The sequence below is a fragment of the Cololabis saira genome, chromosome 9, assembly GCF_033807715.1.
Source record: "Cololabis saira isolate AMF1-May2022 chromosome 9, fColSai1.1, whole genome shotgun sequence".
NCBI classification, from domain to species: Eukaryota; Metazoa; Chordata; class Actinopteri; order Beloniformes; family Belonidae; genus Cololabis; species Cololabis saira.
In genome coordinates this window covers 17,826,008-17,847,360 of record NC_084595.1, presented here as the reverse complement: position 1 = coordinate 17,847,360, position 21,353 = coordinate 17,826,008, and the positions used below count along the sequence as shown (strand labels likewise).

General features: G+C 39.4%; 2 protein-coding genes across 2 annotated transcripts in view; one reads left to right on the top strand and one right to left on the bottom strand.

Annotated features, from left to right (window-relative positions):
- Nucleotides 1-380: 380 nt before the first annotated feature.
- On the bottom strand, nt 381-6,973 carry ptgesl (prostaglandin E synthase 2-like). The gene is made up of 7 exons (XM_061730649.1): nt 6,668-6,973; nt 3,703-3,891; nt 3,440-3,495; nt 2,591-2,743; nt 1,814-2,014; nt 1,604-1,721; nt 381-1,513 (listed from the first exon to the last, which is right to left on the bottom strand). The coding sequence occupies exons 1-7, from the start codon at nt 6,947-6,949 to the stop codon at nt 1,367-1,369; spliced, it is 1,146 nt and encodes a 381-aa protein (XP_061586633.1). The 5' UTR covers nt 6,950-6,973; the 3' UTR covers nt 381-1,366.
- Nucleotides 6,974-12,623: 5,650 nt separating this feature from the next.
- Nucleotides 12,624-21,353, top strand: part of LOC133451520 (ral guanine nucleotide dissociation stimulator-like) — a 74,693-nt gene continuing 65,963 nt past the window's right edge. Inside the window, exon 1 of the mRNA XM_061730646.1 lies at nt 12,624-13,218. Within this exon, the coding sequence (XP_061586630.1) occupies nt 13,198-13,218 (21 nt within the window). The 5' untranslated portion in view covers nt 12,624-13,197. The remainder of the gene's footprint in view (nt 13,219-21,353) is intronic.

The following is a 21,353-nucleotide window of genomic DNA, read 5'->3' as shown; positions in this document are numbered from 1 at the left end:
TCCACCCTCGCAAATGGAGCCGTAACACGGTTGAAGAAGCTGAGGCATAACCTTGTCGCATAATCGAAACATGTCAAATGTCTCATGAAGACCAAAGGTCAGTGGGTCAACTTGACGGAAAAAAAAAAACAGCCACAATACCACATCTGACCAGGTGGGGGCAGCACAAGGTCGCCCATTGGCATAACCTACTAAAATCCCCTCTACTTGGACAAAGTTCATTTTATTAGCTACGCCAGTCCGTTCCCACTTTTCTCCCATTATCCTTGGCTCTTCTATCAAAACAGCAGACTAGTGCACCCCCATGTGGTTAGGCGTGGTATTGCTTAAGACATTTTTCAGTTGCTAATCTAAAATAAAATCAAAAACACGTGCATTTATTCTTTTAGAGCTATGCACACTGAATTGCTTTAATATAATTAATTTAAACAATCAGCAGCTTACAGATATAAGCATATTCAGTATGTTTCAGCTGGCCGCTCACCTGTGCTTGACAGTTTTATTTTGTTTTGCCCCAGGTGAGAACACCAGACGTATCGATTCCTCGTTACCAGGAAAGCAATCTTATGGAAATACAGACAACTCGATTTAAGTTAATGTTCTGGCACAGAAACTAGAACCGTTTTCCAGACAAAGCTGCTAAGTGTAGAGAAAACTTCCTTCAAACTAACTTATTCCAAAATGGGCCTCAAACTTAACATGAGAGACACGAGACAAAAACAAGTTAACATTGGTCATCAACATGTAGATAAAGTTTTCAGTTTCAAACATCATCCTACTGTTAGATGTAAAATGTTTCCTTTTTTTCCCTGTGAATAAAGTCCAAACTGTTTGGCTGATAAACAGTGAACTAACAGGTTTGTCTCCGTTATTAACAACAAAAAAGTCGTTTCCAATGTGCTGGCTTTCTTGTTAACAGCAAAGAAAATAAAGGTCTATATTTCTTTGACCTTTGGGATATCACACGTCTCAAGTTTGAGGGAAATCAAAGATTATTTATTTACTTTTTTTACTAAACTGTAAAAACAGAGTTTAAATTAGCAGAAAAGGCCAAATGACTGACGGATGCATTTCCTGCTATTCACCAGCAGAGGGCACTATTAACCAGAAATTACCTTCAATTAAACTTTGCTCTCCACAAAGCAGCCATGTCACTAAATGCTGACAGTAAATCTCTGAACATATTGCCATGTTTGTGTTGTTTTTTTTATCCACACAGACGTCTGGAGGTAACTCAGGTGTTCTCAGGCAGTTAGTCAAAGCATCGGTGACCCATCTCTTAACCTCTGCTGGCGTTTGAGGTTTCTCCAAACTCAGCAGGACTTGTTTCCTGATGAGGGTCACCGTCTATCTGGAGATTCACTGTTCAGTGTTTGGAAGTGCTCCGTTGTAGACCCTCGTGGTTGAGCGTTGCTCTCTCCATGCGTCTGTACCAGAATTTGACTTTGGTGTTCTCCATCATGTCGTTGAACGCCTCGAGGCCCTCCATCACTCGGAGAACTCCAAACACCGCCTGCCGACATGAAATTGAAAGATGAAAGTAAAGCGTCAACACAGTGAACTGGATGTTAAACCAGAGGAGTTGGCAAGTATAGTTCCTCACCAGGTCCGCCAGGTTTGGTTGATCTCCGCCCATGAACTTCCTGTTTTTGCCGATGGCTGCCACCCAGTCGTTGACGGCCTTGTAGAGATCCTGCCTGACGTCATCCTGCAGGTTGTGTCTGTTGAATCAAAGAGAACATAAGACTCTGACGGACCCCTGAAGCGTAGATGATGACAGCTGGAGGACGGACTGAATTTAAAATCAACATACCGACTCTTCAGCCTCTTGGAGATGAGGAACATGGCTGTAGCTCCAACATATTTGGCGAAGAAGCCTTCCACCGTACCAAACTTGCCTTCGCGTACAATGTAGTCGAAGGAAGCCAGGGCCTCGCCGGTTGTCCGGTAAACATTTGGAGATATGAGGTGCACAAGCCAATCATCAGCCCACTGGCGCCACTTCATCTCCTCTCTGAAAACAGCAAAGGATGCATGACGGCCCCCTCTTGGAATATGGAATCATATCTGATCATTAAAGTTACATATTTGCACATTTTCTCCATAAATAATACATTTAAATAGTGGTTTGCAGTTTCCCCAGATATATTAAAAAAATTAACCCCTTTTAAATATGCAAGCCACAGTGACTGAAGGGTGAGATGCTATCAACTTAACGTGAGGTTATACGTTGTTGTTTTCCTTTAAAAACTTTTTGAACTTTTCCAGGTCGTGCAGGCTGGAATCTTCCCAAATAACTATCTCACTCCCGTCAAAAGTGGAACAACAACAACGTTTTAGACTTGTTTCTAATGTTAAAGCAACTTCCTAATGGCATCAACAGGCATTCAGCATTAAAAGATTACTTGATGGACAGTAAATACATAAAACATCCTATAAAAATATAGCCTGTTGTTGTTTAGTGTTCGGCCCCTTTCATCAAGCTAGTTGATTTTTAGTACATCCCAACATGCACGTGGAACATGGGGTATGCAAGTTTTTCGTCTGCACTTTCAAAATAAGAGCGTGCTCATGACTCCTGCAGACTTACTTCTGCATTCCCTTCCCAGGGTACATCGTAGCACTCTCGGCCTCGCTCAGCATCAGCCAGTACTTGTTGGTGTACTCCGTCACCTCCTTCCCTCTGTCGTTCACAGACTTCATCTCTGGGTAGCAGCGGAGGATGTCGGACATGTCTTTCTCCCTGAATGACAACGTTTTTGCGGTTAAAGCATTTCATCAGATTCTGCTTTGATTTCTTTCATTTGTACTTTATAGTTGATTTTTTTTTTGGGAACATTTTATGATTTAAAAATCTTTCAGTTACTTTTTAATCCCTTTTAAAATGCAGCAAATTGTACCTTCATTTTTATAAAGTACTATTACAGTAAATTAAAATATCTTATTTCATGAAGAAACAACATAAATATGCAGAATTAAGGATACAAGATTAAATAATCCTTAAATTCAGGCCAGTTTCTGATAACTCAATCTGGTGATTTTTATTTCATGATAAAATGTAACAAAATATTGATAAAAAAATAAATAAAAAATAAATTCCATTTTATTTTCCCAACCGCCCAAGATGACATCTTCAAAATGTCTTGTTTTGTCCAAATGACATCAATTAGATGAGACTAGGAAGCTCAAAACTGATACCTGCATCAGGATCCTGATAATTTGGGGCTTTTTAAATAAAAAAATAATAATTTCACCGTGACATTCGTAGAGTTTCATCATTTTTGACAAAAACACACCGCTATCTTTTGATCTCCATGTAAACAAAGAAAACGGGAGCTTGTGGCACGCTGTCTCCTCTCAAAGAAAGTCAGTAAAAATGATACTGGCAGGATATTTAACAAACGTTACAGCTTAACATTTGAGGAAAGCTTCGACTTACTCGTTGATTAAAAAAGTCTTGAGGGAGCTGATGATGACTGAAGAGTCATTCAGTTGCTGTGGAGAAGCAACAAAAAGAGACATGGGGAGGTTTTTAAGTAGATTTTAGATTTAAATGCACAAGAAAATGACTTTTGAAAGAAATATTAATGTTTCTGAGAGTTTCAAGGGTACAAAGTGGGAACATCTTCAGAAATTCAGATATTTAGCGGCAGAAATACAAGCAAAACTGTAATACGAGCTGGAGAAGTCCAACCGTCTTACCAGGCCTTCGTTCACCATCAGGATGGGCACTTTTCTGTACACCGACCACTTGATCTCCTTCCTCATGACCGGGTTCACCTCCACGATCTCATACGGGAGGCCGTGGTAGTCCAGAAATGCACGAACTTTGCTGCAAAACGGGCAGGTCTTGTACTGGTACAGCATCAGCTTCAGACCGCCACCGGACCCCTGCAACGAGACATGACATCCAAGACTCCTTTGCAGACCAGAATAGACTTTTAAAATGTGCATTTGGTTCATTGTAGGTCCGCATCAAGCACATTTAATTCAGGAGAAAATCTTACGACAGTTATCAGAACGTAAAGTTATCCACCCTCTGCAATAATTAGGTCTCTAAATGCAGGGGGCATATCCTGTTCTGTGCTCATTTTCAGACCTTTACTCATATATATTTACATAGATATTTTTGTATTGTATTTTATTGTTAGAAAAGCCCAACTAGGGACAGGAGTTGCAAATTAGCAATAGCTAGAAACTCTATGTGCAGAACATCAGCTGCTGTCATTGTACTATGTTCAAACTGCATTGTCCCTATCAACTAAACCAATAAATAAAATAAATATGTTATGGGGGCATGTTTGGTAGCATTTTAAAGAGTACACTCTAGCTTTCATTTAGACCTAGTTTTGGGCCTGTCTAAAAAAATATAAAAAGGTCAATTGGTCAAAGGTCAAACTGTCTCAACAACTATTTTTCCACTATTTTCGTCTAAACGGTAGTCTTTTTTTTTATAGCAGTTTATTTGGCCAAGTCAGGTCAAACAAGACGGGGAATTTGACTCGGTTATTTTAGCTTACTGTACAGTAAATAGACAAATGAAAGCTCTTATTCACATATATTCAATTATACAACAAAGGTGCAGCAGTATGAGGTAGACATGGTCATTGAAAGGTACATTGTTACAGCATTTGATTGTGGTTATTATTGTTATTATTATTGCACAGTGGTTGATTACTCTGAGACGCTATGAGTGTTGAGAGTTCATCAGAGCAACATCACTGACACAAATAACAAACTGAAATAATCACAGGACTGTAACAATTCAGGAAATGTATAATCTTCCCATAATATACTGCTATGAGGGATGAATATTGGGCTTAAATTGGAACATGGGCCCAGGGGAGAATTGTCAATACCTGCTAATTCTTTAATATTTCTCAAAGAGTTTTTATTTGGCAGGGGTGGATAACTAAACGTGCTGATAACTGTCATAAAGCTACCACTTAGAATGGATTATCATACCAAAATATAATCTATAGACATGTACCTTTTCAAAAAATGTTACTAGGTTTTTCCACCTTGAGTGGTACCAAAAGGTCAAATTTTGGCCTTTAGCCCATGGACTAAAAAGAGGGTTGGATCTGATCTGGAGCCTCTGGAGATGATGGATACATGAGAAGCATGGCAACAGTGAGCATCCTCTTTACAGCCCATAATGAGAGGATGAGTCGGTCTCCATAGTTATTCAGGATAAATTACTGTTTTAGAAGATGATTCCTATCTGAATTATATCCAAATGTGGCAGCAGACCTATGAGACAGATGCCAGGGCTCTCCCTGCAATGTAAGTCACATGTTTATCTCCTGTCCTAGATTACAGAAATTTTGGAGTGACTATTCTATGATCATGTCTAAAGTTCTGGTGAAAAATGTTGTTATGGCCCCTCTCATAGCAATATTTGGACTCTCTGTTGACTCCTCATATATCAGCCCCATACAGTCAGAAGTATTGGCTTTCACATCTTTTAGCAAGACGTCGTATCCTACTACCATGGAAATCCCCCAAGTCTCCGTTTATTGCTCTTTGGCTTAGTGATGTTATGTTTTTTCTCAAATTGGAAAAGTTGAGATATTCAGTAAAAGGCAACTCAGCTAAATTTGTTCATAAATGGCAGTCCTTCATAGATTATTTTAATTCGTTGAAGACTACCTACAGACTGATCCCCCGCTTACCTTAATTTTCTTTTCATTTCTTTTATTTATTTTTATTATTGTTATTTTTGTTGCATTGTATGTTTTATTTATTATTTCCATTTAATGGGATATCAGTGACAGGAAGGTGTGGGGAAGGTGGCTCAGTTGGTAGAGCGTTCACCCATGAACCTGAAGGTCAGTGGTTCGAACCCTAGTTCCTCCTGTGTCCACCAAAGTGTCCTTGGGCAAGACACTGAATCCCCCGGTTGCTCCCGGTTGTCAGGCCAGCACCGTTGTATGGCAGCTCCGCCAACAACCGGTGTGTGAATGTGTGCGTGTGTGTGAAAAAGGCAGCACGGTGGCTTAGTGGTTAACACTGTTGCCTCACAGCAAGAAGGTTCCCGGTTCGACTCCAAGGTCTTTCTGTGTGGAGTTTGCATGTTCTCCCCGTGCTTGCGTGGGTTTCCTCCCACAGTCCAGTCCAAAAACATGCATACTAGGTTAATTGATGATTCTAAATTGCCCGTAAGTGTGAGTGTGTCTGGTTGTTTCGTTTGTCTCTTTATGTGGCCCTGCGATGGACTGGCGAGCTGTCCAGGGTGTAACCCCTGCCTCTCGCCTGAAAATAGCTGGGATAGACTCCAGCCTGTGACCCTGCAAAGGATAAAGCGGGTATAGATAATGGATGGATCAGTGATAGGCATTTGCATTTACCACTGCATTTTTGTTTTGTATGCCACTTTTGCTCATCCATTATTACTTTCCTCCATTGATCATGTGTTGCTCATCTTTATTTATTATTTAACTGTACAGAGACTCTGTTCCTTAGTTAGGTTTTGTGTTAACAAAAAAAAAAAGAAAAAGGGACAATGTATAATGCGTATCTTTGATTATATGTATCCATGTTATCATTATATGTTGTTTTTTCTAAAAAGATCAATAAAAAGAAGGTGATTCCTGCCAGATGTTTATAAAAGATGGTTAAAGTGAACTGAACTCTACATGCATGCATGCAGACCTGCCAGACTCACCTGGTGCTCCTCGGCCAGGTGCCGGTCCAGCAGCGACCCCTTCACGGTCCGGTACAGACCCAGACCCCCGCCCAGCAGGAAGGCGCAGCCCAGCACTCCTCCTCCCCCAGAGGACAGGAGTTTGGAGCGGAACCCGGGCCCGCCGGTACCGTAGGACCTCCTGGTTCCATGGGCGCCCACGTTCCCCAGCAGGTGGGACGCGGTTCCGGCCCGGCGGGTCGCCGGAGACTCCAGGAGAGTCCACCCGACCTTCCACGCAGCTCTGGAGCAGGCAGCAGCCATGTTGGCCTTACGTAAAGCCCCACAATGCAGCGCGGGGATGTTAGGGAGAGAGGGCTATATGCCCTGATCTGGGTCTGGCAGGACCAGGACCCGGCTTGATTCTCTAATCCCTGCACACAGTCTGTAAGAACCCCACTTAAAGGGGACCTATTATGGCATGTAATATCTATTTTAAACAGGCCTTGAATGTCTTAAAAACAAGCTTTTGATTGTTTTTTAGATGGATGGATAGATAGATAGATAGATAGATAGATAGATAGATAGATAGATAGATAGATAGATAGATAGATAGATAGATAGATAGATAGATAGATAGATAGATAGATAGATAGATAAGATAAGATAAGATAAGATAAGATAAGATAAGATAAGATAAGATATCCTTTATTTTCTCCCTCAGTGGGGAAACTTATTTTTGTTGGCAGCAGTACACTTAGCATACACATCTACAGATAGATAGATAGTTCTTTATTGTCATTATAACTTATGTACAACGAAATTAAAAGTGCTCTCCAGTCAGCACATCATATATAAAAAAATAAAATAACTGAAAATAATCCAATAAAATGTAATTTAAAATATAAACAAATAAAATAAATATATATATCTCTAGACACATTCACCCTTCCACATCAACACACAGACCCCACAACAACCTTCATCAGCATACAATCATTTTTGTTATTGTTATTGCAAATTAGCTTCTGTTTTTGTTAAGGGTGGTTACTGCTGTTGGATAAAAGCTGTGTTTGAGTCTGTTTGTCCTCGTTTTCATGAGTCTGTATCGTTTCCCAGATGGCAGCAGTTCAAACAGCGAGTGTCCGGGGTGTGAAGTGTCTTTTATTATATTTTGGGCCTTTTTCTGGCAATGGGAGTGGTGGAGGTGTTCCAGTGTGGAGTTTTTCTAAATAAATTAGAAATTCCGCCTCTAAACCATGTCTTTATCTTCCCAGTCTCTAACCTCATTCTCTATGAGGGATTCTGAGGGGCGGGGAGGCTATGATAATGAGGCTCTGTGCTGATTGGCTGCCTGACGTGTGGCAGGGGAGGGCACAAAGCTTCGCTCTGGGCAGAAGAGCAGCTGGCTGCGTACACTATTAAACCGTGTCCTAACTGCATGCGATGCGAGCGAGCGTCAGGGACAAAATCAATTCCATTGCTTTATTTTCTATTGGACTGTCCTAACTGGCCGCGAGTGACGCAGCGTTGCACAGCGCGCCGCTTTGAGCTGAACATTTGTCGGACGCCCTGCTTCTATTTTCTTCCTGTCGCTCGCGTTGAAAGCCAGTTGAAAGCGCTGTAGGAAACGGTCATGGATGAGGAACGGCTGATCCAGTTAGTTGAAATGAGAAGTTATCTCTATGATACCTCCTCATTTCACTACAAAAACCTCAATAAAGTGGCAGCTGCTGGAGGGAGATGGACAGAGAGCGTCCGATGTCACGCAGTGCTACGTGATAGTCGGACGCTCGCATGCAGTTAGGACACAGAGTTAGTTGTGGGCGTGTTTTGCATTTTGGTTACGTAACAAAAGGGAGCAGAATCTGGTCTGGGAAATTCATAGGAACTAACCGATCAACCATGTATTTTGGCTCAAGACCATTCAGTGCTTTGTAGACCAGCAGTAAGATTTTAAACTCTATCCTTTGACTCACTGGAAGCCAGTGTAGTGATTTCATGACCGGTGTAATATGGTCCAATTTTCCTGGTGTTCGTAAGGACTCTGAAGCTCTAGTTTTCTAGGTGGGGACTTACAGATAAACATAAAAATCAAATATAAAAGACTCCTATGGGCAGTGAACCAAAGTCCTTTCAAATGTCAAATTAAAGAAAAATAAATTAGAAATTAGAAAGATGAAACTGCATTAAAAAAAAACAAGGCACGAAACAAAAACGTGAATTTGACCTGCAACTCTGTATCGTTTGTTATTTTTTTTATTTTTTATTGAAAATTTTTCGTTTACATAAAATAAGGCATAGCAATCATGACAATGAACTTAATCACACAAGGCACATAGAAGATAACAAACAAAATATTGAAAATTATAATTAACATACATAAGTAAATAAATAAAATAGATTCATTAAATAAATAAATGATAAGATATAATAAAATAATAAATATTATATATATAATATAATATAATTATATATAATAAAAACGGTGCGTGATTGTATGTCTGTGTCGGTGAGAATGTGGTATGGAAGGGTCCTGCCATGGAGGATTTGAGCCTCCATTGGCAGGACATCAAAAACTTAATAATTTATCAATATTATATTATACAAAGATGGTTATTATTATTATTATTATTAGTATTATTATTAGTATTATTATTATTATTATGTATAGTATATTATATTATTATTAGTATAGGTATCGGATAGGTGAATGGATGAATGAATGGGATGCCTGGGTCTGGGGCCCTCCGTTGTCGGGCCTGCGCGGGTGTCGCCTTGTTGGGGGGTTCCCTCTCTCCGGGCCCGTCTCCGGTCCCCCCCGCTGCCTCTACGGCGGGGCGCCCCTCTGGTCTTGGAGGGCCACTTTCGTGGGGGACGGGTGCGCCTGCCCGCGTCGGCGGCCGGGGCGGCTCTGTCTCTCCGGGCAGGCTGGCCCCCTGCCGGGTGGGGGTCGTTGGCCTGAAGGGTGAGGGCCTCCTGGCCGCGTGTCCGGCCCGGACCGGGTGGCCGGGGATTGCCTGGGTCGCGGTCCGCCGCCGCGGGATCCCTGGCTGCTTCTTTCCGCGCCGTGGGGGCCCCGCCCGCGGGCCCCCTCGGCCGCCGCCGGGTGGGGGGGGGCCCTCGCAGGCGGTGGGTTGCCTCCCTCCTACTTCTCCCCTCTGTGGGGTTGCCGGTGGCCTGGGTTCCGGGCTCTTCCTTGTCGGCCTCTGGTCTCACGGGTGGCGGGGTTGCTCCCCCCCCTCCCCCACTATAGATACACTTCAGGTGGAGCTTTGTTTGGTTTATTACACACACACACACACACACACACACACACACACACACACACACACACACACACACACACACACACACACACACACACACACACACACACACACACATAGTCATTTAGTCACATGCATACACACACACACACACAAACACACACACACACACACACACACACACACATGCATGATTATATACATACACACACACACACATAGACATACACACCGGCTTGTTCACTTGCATGCTGGCTCTCTAGTTTTTGGGTTTAGGTAGCGGTAGCGATAGCTTAGCTCAGACTGCGATCAGATCTCAAGATTTAGGTCGATTGCTGTTCGTGTTTTGGATGGCTCCGTGCCGGTTTCGTGCTTTGTTTGTGGTTTTTTTTGTTGCAGATTTCCAGTGCTTGACGTGTGTCTCCGTGTGTTCCTGCTTCCTGGATTGGCAGTGGATGTCGTCACCCCCCCCCCCCCCCCCCCACCCCCCCCCCCCCCCCAAAAAAAAAAAAAAAAAAAACACTGGGTTTGTATGTGTATATTTATGTATGTGTACGCATATGTGTGCGTATATATATGTATATATTACATATAGTAATAATGCACATACATACACTTTTGGTTTCTACCGTCATGGTATCAATCAATAATATGTGTGCAGACAAGGTGAAAAAAAAAAAAAAAAAAAAAAAGATATAATATCACAATATCACAAATATTTTCAGTTCTTCATATGCTCTGAGGATGGACAATGCCGTTTTTTTCCTCACTATTTTCAAAGCATTGAGACGATTGTCCACAAGGTCTTTTTTTAAAACAGAGAAGAGGGGTTTCACTTTCCTCCATTTAGATGTGTGGATGAAAACTTCCGCAAGGAAAATTAGATTGTTCAATATCAGGTCACACTTATTGTCCTTCATGTTAATACCAAACATTATGTTCTCTCTTGTGAGAGGATTGACTGGTTGAATTTTTGTTGACAGCCAGTCTTGCAGATCCTCCCAGAATGTTACAGTGTACAGGCAATCAAAAAACAGGTGATCAGTGGTTTTAATTTTAGAAATCACAGAAGCTGCAGTTATTGTGGTCAATACCACGTTTGTTAGTTTTGCATTGTTCATTTTAGTCTTATTTTGTTTAATAAAATATATTTAGTTTTTATTTTTATTTCAGCTATCTGTATTATTTTTTTCACAGTTTCAGGTTTTTTTTGTTTTTTTTTTTAGTCTTAGTTTACATTAACTACCAACTCTGGACCCAACTGTTGAACTGTTGAGTAACCTCAAAGATATTATAATAGATAACAGAAATACTTAAATTGGATTTCAGTGTAATAAAAAAAACTATAATATCACAATAAAATATTGCAAATGCTACTTTCAAAAGTTCTTCAAATGCTTAAAAAATAAATGAGGAAATTAGTGCACATTTAATATAATACTGTTACATTTGACTGAAACTGGTTTTAGTAAAAAAAAAAAAAAAAAAAACTACAACTAATACACTAATTAAAATACTTTTTCTTCCAATTTACCTTTAGAAATAAGTTGAAATTTAATTCAAATTGTTGTACTGGTGTTGAGATTTATCGGTTATTTTATTTAAAGATAATCGATTATCGATCAATAATCTTGGATATTTATTCCACAGGAGCCTCGAGCGGTCAGTCGAGGAACTGCAACCAATGTCAGTTCTGCATGAGCATCAACCCGAATGGATGGCGCTTGTTAAATACACTTATCATTGCAAAACATATTCTCTACAAAAATATGAATAGCTTGGTGTTTATTCACAGTTCAGAAACTGCTCAGAGGTGAATACAGCACTGGGCCCGCAGGGGTTGGTTACTGAACTGAAACCTTTCTTTCCTCTGCTGGAAAGTTTACGTTTGTTCTTGCACCAGTGATTCTTTTGATTTAGCACATGTTTCCCAACACTGAACTCTATCCTTAAATCTATCTTAGGTCATCTGGATCTGATTTGTTGTGTGTCCCAAGAACCAGAACCAAGCAAGGTGAGGCAGCGTTCAGTTATTCTGCTCCTCACCGGTGGAACAAACTTCCTGTAGACCTGAGGTCTGCTCCAACTGTCAGCTCCTTTAAATCAGGCCTAAAAACATGTCTGTTTACTGAAGCATGCTCTTAAATTAAATACTTACCTGCTGTACTCTACTGCCCTTATTTTTTTTTACAACTTGTGCTTTTTATTGTTTTACCTCTTTTCTTATAATTTTATTATTTATTTATTCTTTTATTTCATTATATTGTATTATTTCTTATTTCTATCTCCCTTTTTAATTTACTTGTTTCTGTTTAATTGTGTCTTGCTGCTTTTAATGTTGATGTAAAGCACTTTGAATTACCTTGTGTTGAACTGTGCTATAAGTACAAATAAACTTGCCTTGCCTTGCCTTGTCTTGCCTATTAAATCCAAACCAGATTTTTTTTCTGTAACACGTCTCCTTTAAGAGAACCTGAAAAAAAAACAAAAAAACAGAAAACACGACTCAAACACGAAACACCAAATAATAATATTAAACACAACAGAACTTAATGTTTTTGTAGTGTTTGCATTGGTAAGATACATCCTGTTTTAATAATAATTTAAAAAGAAAGTAGTGATTGCAACAGGAGTCTCCTCCACGCATGATGCGTTCAGGGACTGCGTGAGCCGTCGGACGTCTTGGCTCAGAGGAGATTCCAGCAGCAGCAGCAGCGGCAGCAGCAGCAGCAGCATCCATCCAAGTGTCACGGCGGTCGGATCACCACATCACCTCTCTGTTCCTTCAGATTCACTTGCCTTTCACCGGCAGGCCGTGGTCGGGGGGCGGCGGGAGGCTTTTGTCGGGGAGGGCCGGTGCCGGAGCGCATCCTCCCCGAGCCGGAGCGCAGAGAAGCCGCGATGGATGCAGGACCGAGGAGACAAATAACATCTTCATATTCGCTCAGTTTAGCTGGCTACCATTAGCCCAGTGCTCCCCCCCCCCAACCCCCCCTTCGTCATCCACGGACCAGTGTACTGTTTTCTCCCACGCCTAAACGCTCTGCGATGCATTTTTCTGAAATATCTATATTTATAATGATGTCAAGGCGTAGTGCGGTCAGATAGGACGCGTCTCTCTAGGATAAAGCATCGTGGTGGTTTCCTTCCCCCCACCCCGGGGTAGAGCTGGTATCTTTTCCCTTTTCTTCACGTTTTCCAGTCTTGCTCATCCGTGAAGATGCTGCTGGAGGAGGAGGATTTCTGACGCCGGACCCGAACCCGCATGGACAGCCTCTCCATGAAGGTCATGATACTGGGAGAATGATCATGCTGGAAAAACAGGTGAGCGACACCGTCACACACACACCTGGGCAGATGTGCGTTAACGAGGCCACGCGTGGGTCCTCGTCTGTCCCCTCATCTTTTTTTTTTTTTTTTTTTTTTTTTAATTTCGAACACTTAACAAGAAAAAAAGATAAGAGAAACAAATACAGGTGGGCATTCCACCACCCAAAGAAAAAAAAAAAACACATAAAAAAAACATATTTCAGTTACATGTTCGAAAAGGAGTGGGAGGAAGTATACATTTATTTAATCCCACCCCCTTTCCACAACTAAACATAAATTATATGCCTGTATTTAAGTTTTATACTATACACTAATTTGTATAAATAAATATATATAATTTTTACAAAAATAACCTGTTTAATACCAAATGTAAGCTCTATCATAAATATAATATACAGTAACTATGATATAAATATAATATGACTATGATATAAATATAACTAGGGCTGGGCGATATGGACCAAAAGTCATATCTCGATATTTTCTAGCTGAATGGCGATACTCGATATATATCGATATTTTTTCTGTGCCATAATTGGGGTTTCCCCCAAAGCATTATAGCATAGCATCTCTGTTAGCTTCATTTTTTTCTGAGGCAAACCCTTAAAAAAACAGTCAGTTTTAATACAAAGCCTTGTGCCAAATGTCACACAGGTTCCTTTATTAACAGAGGTCTGCACAATATCAAAATGTATAAAACAAATGAAATAAAAATAAACTGCGTGCATATATAGAATAAAAATGCTTCTTGAATAAAATAAAACAAATATCCCTTTCCTGCATAACAATTAAATTAAAATACACTGTGCAATTAATACAATGCAGACAGTAACAGACAGACTTTTCAACTGAGGTTGATAGTTGTGCAAATAACAAAACATTTGTGCAAATCTCAAATAAAACATTCAAGCCAATTTGTCACAAAATAAGCTATATCAAAATCATAAAAAAAAAAAATGTCTCGATATAAACGATATTGTCTCGTACCATATCGCGTTTGAAAATATATCGATATATATTAAAATCTCGATATATCACCCAGCCCTAAATATAACTATGATATAAATATGATACGTATATCTATACAAACATACAAAAACAACAAGACGAAATAGCAAAACACACACAGCTGCTGATCTTTAAACACAGTCTTCATTTTTATACCTCAAATAAACTATGTCTTTATATTTCTTCTTAAATTGTTTTATGTTTGTACATTCTTTTAATTCCAAATTCAAATCATTCCACAGTTTGATTCCACAAACTGATACACAAAAACTTATTTTTGTTGTACGCACAAATAAAGATTTGAAGTTTAGGTTTCCCCTTAAATTATAATTGCTTTAAATCAAAAACGCTTCATCTTCCTACATAAAGCTGACCTATGCACAATTTACTGTAAATATCACTGTTATTACTCTTATCTTTTCTTATTAATAATTCTTATTTTATTTTCTATGCGTAAATCAGAGCACTGCAACACAACCATTCCCTACAAGGGGCTAAATAAAATGTTTTTATTCTGATTAAACTAAAGCCTGAATTATGGTTCTGCATTAAATCGACGCAGAGCCTACGCCGTAGGGTACGGTTGGTGTAACGCGGAACCATAAATCAGCCTTATGTCTCATGTAAAAACTAGTGAGAATAATTAAAAAATAAATAAAAACAAAGCATATTGAATAAGATATTAGGATAATTTTATCCATAACCACCTTTTATAATTATTCTCTCTTCAAAAAAATATGGATAATAATGAATATTTGTGGAAATTCTTATGTCTCATGTAAAAACTAGTGAGAATAATTAAAAATAAATAAGAAAAAAGCATATTGAATAAGATATTAGGATAATTTCATCCATAACCACCTTTTATAATTATTCTCTCTTCAAAAAAATATGGATAATAATGAATATTTGTGGAAATTCTCAAATATGTAATAGCAGTTTTTGACAAATCAAAGCATTTTACTAAAGGTGCGTTAATAACATATAATAAAAATAATGGATTTATTTGTCAAAAGTAAGTGTAAAGAAAATACTGATGACATGCATTTATAACTGTTTACTGGTATTTGTAGACTAAATATAAATTTTTGAAAGTTATATCATGCAAATACCATGAAATGAAAATCCAAATATTTACTGCCTTTGGTTTTCCAGCCTTAGGGTTTGGTCACTGTAAGTGAACATTTTTATGTTTTGTTTACTTTTTCTGGGGAGGGGGTATGTATCTCTTTGTTGCTAAAGGATGTGAAGTTGGTTTTTGAAGAAGCCGCATAAAACACTTTAAAATCACTGAAGGAATTTTACTATTAATGGACATTTTATAGACGACCCAGTCACTGAACCAGCCCTAGAACCGGTTTGGTAGAAAAGGGTTATGAGGGTCACAAGCCGGAGCCAAACACAAGCTCAGATGAAAGGGTGAGGGGGGCTTGGGTCCATGTAAAACTCGTGCCAAGTCAGCGTGTGGGTCATGAAACAGACGTGGACACTTTCATGCTGATTGGAATTGGCTTGGAGATGGTGGCTCTGACCGGGAGGCAGAAAGCAGAGGTGGAGGTGTTGAGATTTTCTTTCTTTTGCTAGAAAGAGGTTTTTGTGCTTTTTTTTTCAATGGTGGAGTTTTTCAGGAATCACTCAGTTATTAGAAAACATTTTTAGTCAAAGCCTTGCATCTGAATGCCTTTAAATGGTGTAGTTTTCTGTATGATTAAAAAAAAAAAGTATTTTTGTTGCAGACAACAATCCCAATTTAGGATTTTTTAAATGTTATTCTTTATTTTATTTTCAAGGCTTGTTTTTTCAGAAAACAAAATAATTGATACTAACAGGACAACTCTCGCTCCAGAAGTACCAGACTCTTGTTACTGATTGCAGGTTAATTCCTTCATCATTTATGGGAACCATGGAAACGGTGAGCCAGCTCATACAGAGAGTTAGTCAAGTTCCTCTGGGTTTGACTTTGATTTTCCGGGTTCGGTACCAACCAGTGCAGAAGAAACTGTGTGATGTGACGTAGGCAGAGCAACATCCACGCTGGTATCAACAAAACACCTCGAGAATGGCTGATGAAAGTCCGAAACTTGTTGATCCAGGGTTTTATTAGCAGCAATCTTAGCTGTTTTGAATTTTGATCCTTGGATGTGGGTCAGGGTCAGGGTTGGGGTCAGGTTGTCCCGATTGCTTTGTGTTGTACCGGTGGAAATAGCTGTGAACGCCAGAGGCCGCAGATCTGTCTAACAAGAAAGACAATTTCAGGCCGTGAATGGGTGTGGCATTATTCTCAGATAAGGATACTTGTTTTGATATTTATACAAGGCGCTTTTGATGCAGAAGAATATTTTTACTTTCAAAACAACGTTTTGTCTAAAGATATTTTAGTTAATCGCCTGCTAAAAAATCAGGAGCCTTCTCCATTTTATTAAATCATTTTTAATCCTTTCATGAGCCAAAGATCTGTAAACTGTAACATGTTTTTTTTTCCAGATTCATCCTTTAGAGCAAAACTTCCATTTTAAAACCAGCAAAAATCAATTATACAACCAACACATTTTTATTTCATATAACTGAAACTTTGCCCATCCCATGTCAGCTTTAGAAAACCAAAGAGAGCAGAACATCTTCACATTTGAGAAGCTTTAGCTTACGAAATAAAGTCAGACCAAAGGCCACTCTGAACTACATCTGAAGGGAGAGAACAAGCTACGCCTTCATAAATTTCTTGATTTATAATCTGTCGATTAACAGTCCAAGCTGCAAATCGATTAACCATTTAGCCAGATGTTCAAAGGATTAGCTGTTTTACTTGTGGCCGATATTATTGGTTATTGAATAACTTTAAGCTTTTCTGCTTCTTGTGACTTACAACAACAACCAAAAATATCATAAAATAAACTGAATGTTGGAATTAAATACACAGTTGGCAACTTTATGTTAAGAGACGTAACCTTTGGGTGTGGGATCTTATTTGACAGCATTTGAAAGACTCTTATTGATAATGTTTTTAATGGGGTTTTCTGATGGTTTGAGCTGCAGATAGGAAGCTCTAAAGGTCTTTCAGCAGGCATCTTGTGTCCAAGGACCGGGCCGCTGGGTGGGGTTGTGGTGACGATGACTTTACTTCCCCTTGTTTTCTCCAACAGCCGCATCAATGGACCTAAACAAAAGCTGATGGATCAGTAATACACCATAGCTCCAGACTTGTGACTGCAGGGACAATAGAGGTGGTTGTGGGATAATTCGTGTCTGAATTCTTCTCGAGAGAAGCACTTAGCCAGTCCTGATCGGAGTTTCTCTTACTCAGTCTGAGCATGTGAGGAGTTCTGCTGTCATCCAACTGTCCGTCTGTCATCTGTACCTGCTTCCTCCAGCTTGCCGTCTTTTACTGGAGCCTATTCCGGCCGTGTTGGGGTGAAAGACCCTGGGCAGGTTGTCAGTGCAGAACAGGCGACGTGACCTCATGTCATTTTCTGGTGGTGTTTGTGTCAGTGTTGGTTTGTGATCAGCGGGGTGTGGTCAAACTCCACTGCATGCTGGGATATGTTTCAGCCACCTGTGACCATAATCAAAATAAGCTGACATAGAAAATGATTGATTAAGAATAAAATGTCCTGATTTGATCAGTTTTAAACATCATTTGTTGGGTACTTTAAGGGGTTTTTAGTTGCAGGACAGATATTTATTAAAAACAATTATATGATTCTGCTTTCTTTAAAAAAATGTTTTTTAATGAAAAGTAGATTTTTACCTTTTCCCACTTTTTCCATTCTTTGAATTTTCAAACAATTCCCTTTTCGATTCCAGTGGGCACGAAGACGTCATCACGCACGTTGCATAGCCAGTAGTGATGTTGGATAGCACCGATTTCCTTTCCGATCCGATATTGAGTATAATTCATGCTGGTATCGGCAATACCGATTCAATACCGATACATTGTGCAAATACACCTAATGTGCCCGGTATATCAGGGTCACTTAGTTAGCTATTTATTTTAAAGTCAGGAGTATACTGAGGTAGCGGCTCATTCACAATATAGTGTTTGAAAAAGGTGTTTCCATCACTAAAAAATATCCTAAGTAAAATAATAAAACCATTAAAATAAGTAAGAGAATAATAAACAAAAATAAGAACTTCTGTAGAAATGAAAATGATAAAAAGTAGATCCTACGAGCAGCATGTCATTTAGACAAAATCTGAATAGTTTAGTTACTTTCCACCGTATTCCTGTTAATGGTAAACATCACCACAAATGACTGAAGTATCAGAAGTATTGATATTTTCATTTGAGAATTGATTTTAGAGCAAACAGATCTGGCATAAGAAGTATCGATATTTCAGTATTGATCCGCACATTACTAGTAGCCAGCAGTCATTAGTAAACATGGAGCCTAAGCGATAGAAACACGTGGAAGTCTGATTACATTTCACAAAAAAAGGGCAACTTGCAATACTTGCTAAGTGAATATTTCGTCCAACAAGCAAAAACATTGGAGCACACAGCAAACAATAACAATCAATGAATATTGCGATTTAGATCCGCTCTGGACCAACGTCAGTCACCGTTGTCCTTTTTTTAAAAAAAAGCCAGTATCTGTCGATTTCAGCGACTGGTATTTGCGGATATCGATCAGAGCTGGCCGATTCTGATTGTCAGCTGGTGCATGTTCACTTTATTTTCTTCCATTTCCAACAGAGCTAAATATCTGGGTTGGACTAAGCGGCCAATTTAACATTGAAAGCATCCACCAGGTTGTCTATATTTGTTCTAAAGTAAATCAAAGCTCTACAAACCTTACCTGAAGTAATCAATCAGTCGTTAAATAGCAGCAGCCTTAAGGCTGAGTTATGGTTCTGCGTCGCGTCGAGGCGACGCAGAACAAACGCAGACGAGAGGGCTGTGATTGGTTCACTTGGAAGCAACGCATTTACGGTTTCCGGTGTGAAGCAGTCGTGAACTTTCGCGCTCTTTTCTTCACGTATGCGTGATTTTTTTTGTTTTGTTTTTTTGCACAATAGATCTCTTTGATTCACTGTGACCGGAAAAAGTCGGATAAATCATTCAGGAAAAGATCGCGAATTAGCGATCACGGGAGGTACTGCACCGCGGCGAAATGGAGTGACGGAGAAGTCCGAAGGGTTCATGACAGCATCACGTCGATTTGACGCAGAACCATAATTCAGGCTTTAGCCTCAGATAAGTGGGCACCAGGAGCGTTGCACGCTCATCTCAGATAATGGAGCCCTGGGTGATTTTTATGTCCAGTATATTATAATAATACTGTTATAATAATATGCCCCCGCAACGCGGTTCCGGATAAGCGGTGGAGAATGGATGGATGGATGTTATAATAATAATAATAATAATAATAATAATAATAATAATAATAATAATAATAATAATAATAATAATAATAATAATAATAATAATAATAATAATAATAATAATAATAATAATAATAATAATAATAATATAGCAGTAGCGTTTTCTTGGATGACGTTTGTGTCAGTTCCTGAAAAATGAACACAACATTCCCACTGCAATGAAACGGACCCTTGGTTCAGTTTAGGGATGGGCGGTATGGACTAAAAAATGTATCACGATAATTTCTGGCATTTATCCCGATAACGATAAAAATGACGATAAAAAAATATCAATTGACAATGACAAAAACGTCATCAACGGGAATTTATCCTTTTTTCTTTCTTTCTTTCTTTCTTTCTTTCTTTCTTTCTTTCTTTCTTTCTTTCTTTCTTTCTTTCTTTCTTTCTTTCTTTCTTTCTTTCTTTCTTTCTTTCTTTCTTTCTTTCTTTCTTTCTTTCTTTCTTTCTTTCTTTCTTTCTTTCTTTCTTACTTTCTTTCTTTCTTTCTTTCTTTCTTGCTCATTTCTTTCCTTCCTTCCTTCCTTCCTCCTTTCCTTGTTTTCTCCCTTCCTTCCTTCCTTCCTTCCTTCCTTCCTTCCTTCCTTCCTTCCTTCCTTCCTTCCTTCCTTCCTTCCTTCCTTCCTTCCTTCCTTCCTTCCTTCCTTCCTTCCTTCCTTCCTTCCTTCCTTCCTTCCTTCCTTCCTTCCTTCCTTCCTTCCTTCCTTCCTTCCTTCCTTCCTTCCCGTACGTTGTGCGTGGATTTAACACAGAACCATAAATCAGCTTTACACAAAAACGTCATCAACGGGAATTTATCGTTTTTACTGCGAGATGACAAATTCTTATCGTGAGGAATTTTTTTGACGGTATATCGTGAACGGTAAAATATCGCCCATTCCTAGTTCAGTTCAGCAATGTCAAGCTTTTAATGCTGACTGAGCGTATGTGTTTTTATTCTTATTATTCTAATCATATTGCTTTGTTTATGTGGGAAATTTGCACAGCACTTTGGTGAATTTTGGTTCTTTAAACGTGATATATAAATAAAACATCTTCTGAACCAAAGAAAAATAAGAACTTTGTCCGTATCTTGATCTTTTTGTTAAATTATCGGTCCTTGTCTGTACCTAGCGCCTGTGTCATTTTAAACTGTTATTTCAGCATCGCTCGTAAACATTTGATTGCCTTCTTTTAAGAACTTTGGGTTCTTTACATAACTGATGGAAAGGCTGCTGTAAGAGTACATTTTCCAACGTGGAACATCAAAAACAGGATTGTTTTTGTGCTGTAAGCAGTAACTCGTACCTTCAAACGGTACCTTGCTCTGCTCGTCAGCCCGCCTAGGCCTCCAGGGAAAGGGTAATCTGGTTAAGCGACAGATTTGTGTCAGAATGTGCCATATTAGCTTAAATCACTAATGAAACGAATGAAGATAGGGGAGCGACCATCGACGTGGAAATGTGTTGGATCTGGAGAAATCCGGGCTTAGTCATTATTCTCGTTGTTCTCTCTTTGGCTTAAGAGTATTACAGCTTAGAGTATCCACAGGGGCTTCAGGCTGTTTTATTTTCCTGCAGTTGTAAAACATGTAAAACTGTTCAGCCTGCGAGGAATCACAGAGAAAAGGCAAAACTGTGCCAAAGGTCAGCGCCGAGCTTTGTCTGCGAGACGAGCAGGATGAGAGCAGCTTCTGGATGTGAGGCTTCCCACTGCTCCGTTTAACGTGACCGTTTAACCCTCAGCGCACCGCGAAAGGCTTCATT

Excerpts from the sequence above, each read along its gene's own strand:
- ptgesl (XM_061730649.1), bottom strand. The coding sequence starts at position 6,949 with ATGGCTGCTGCCTGCTCCAGAGCTGCGTGGAAGGTCGGGTGGACTCTC. Across the intron at positions 3,892-6,667 it reads ACCTGGCCGAGGAGCACCAG|GGGTCCGGTGGCGGTCTGAA; the intron begins GTGAGTCTGGCA and ends GTCTCGTTGCAG. Across the intron at positions 2,015-2,590 it reads CCTGGGAAGGGAATGCAGAA|AGAGGAGATGAAGTGGCGCC; the intron begins GTAAGTCTGCAG and ends TGCTGTTTTCAG.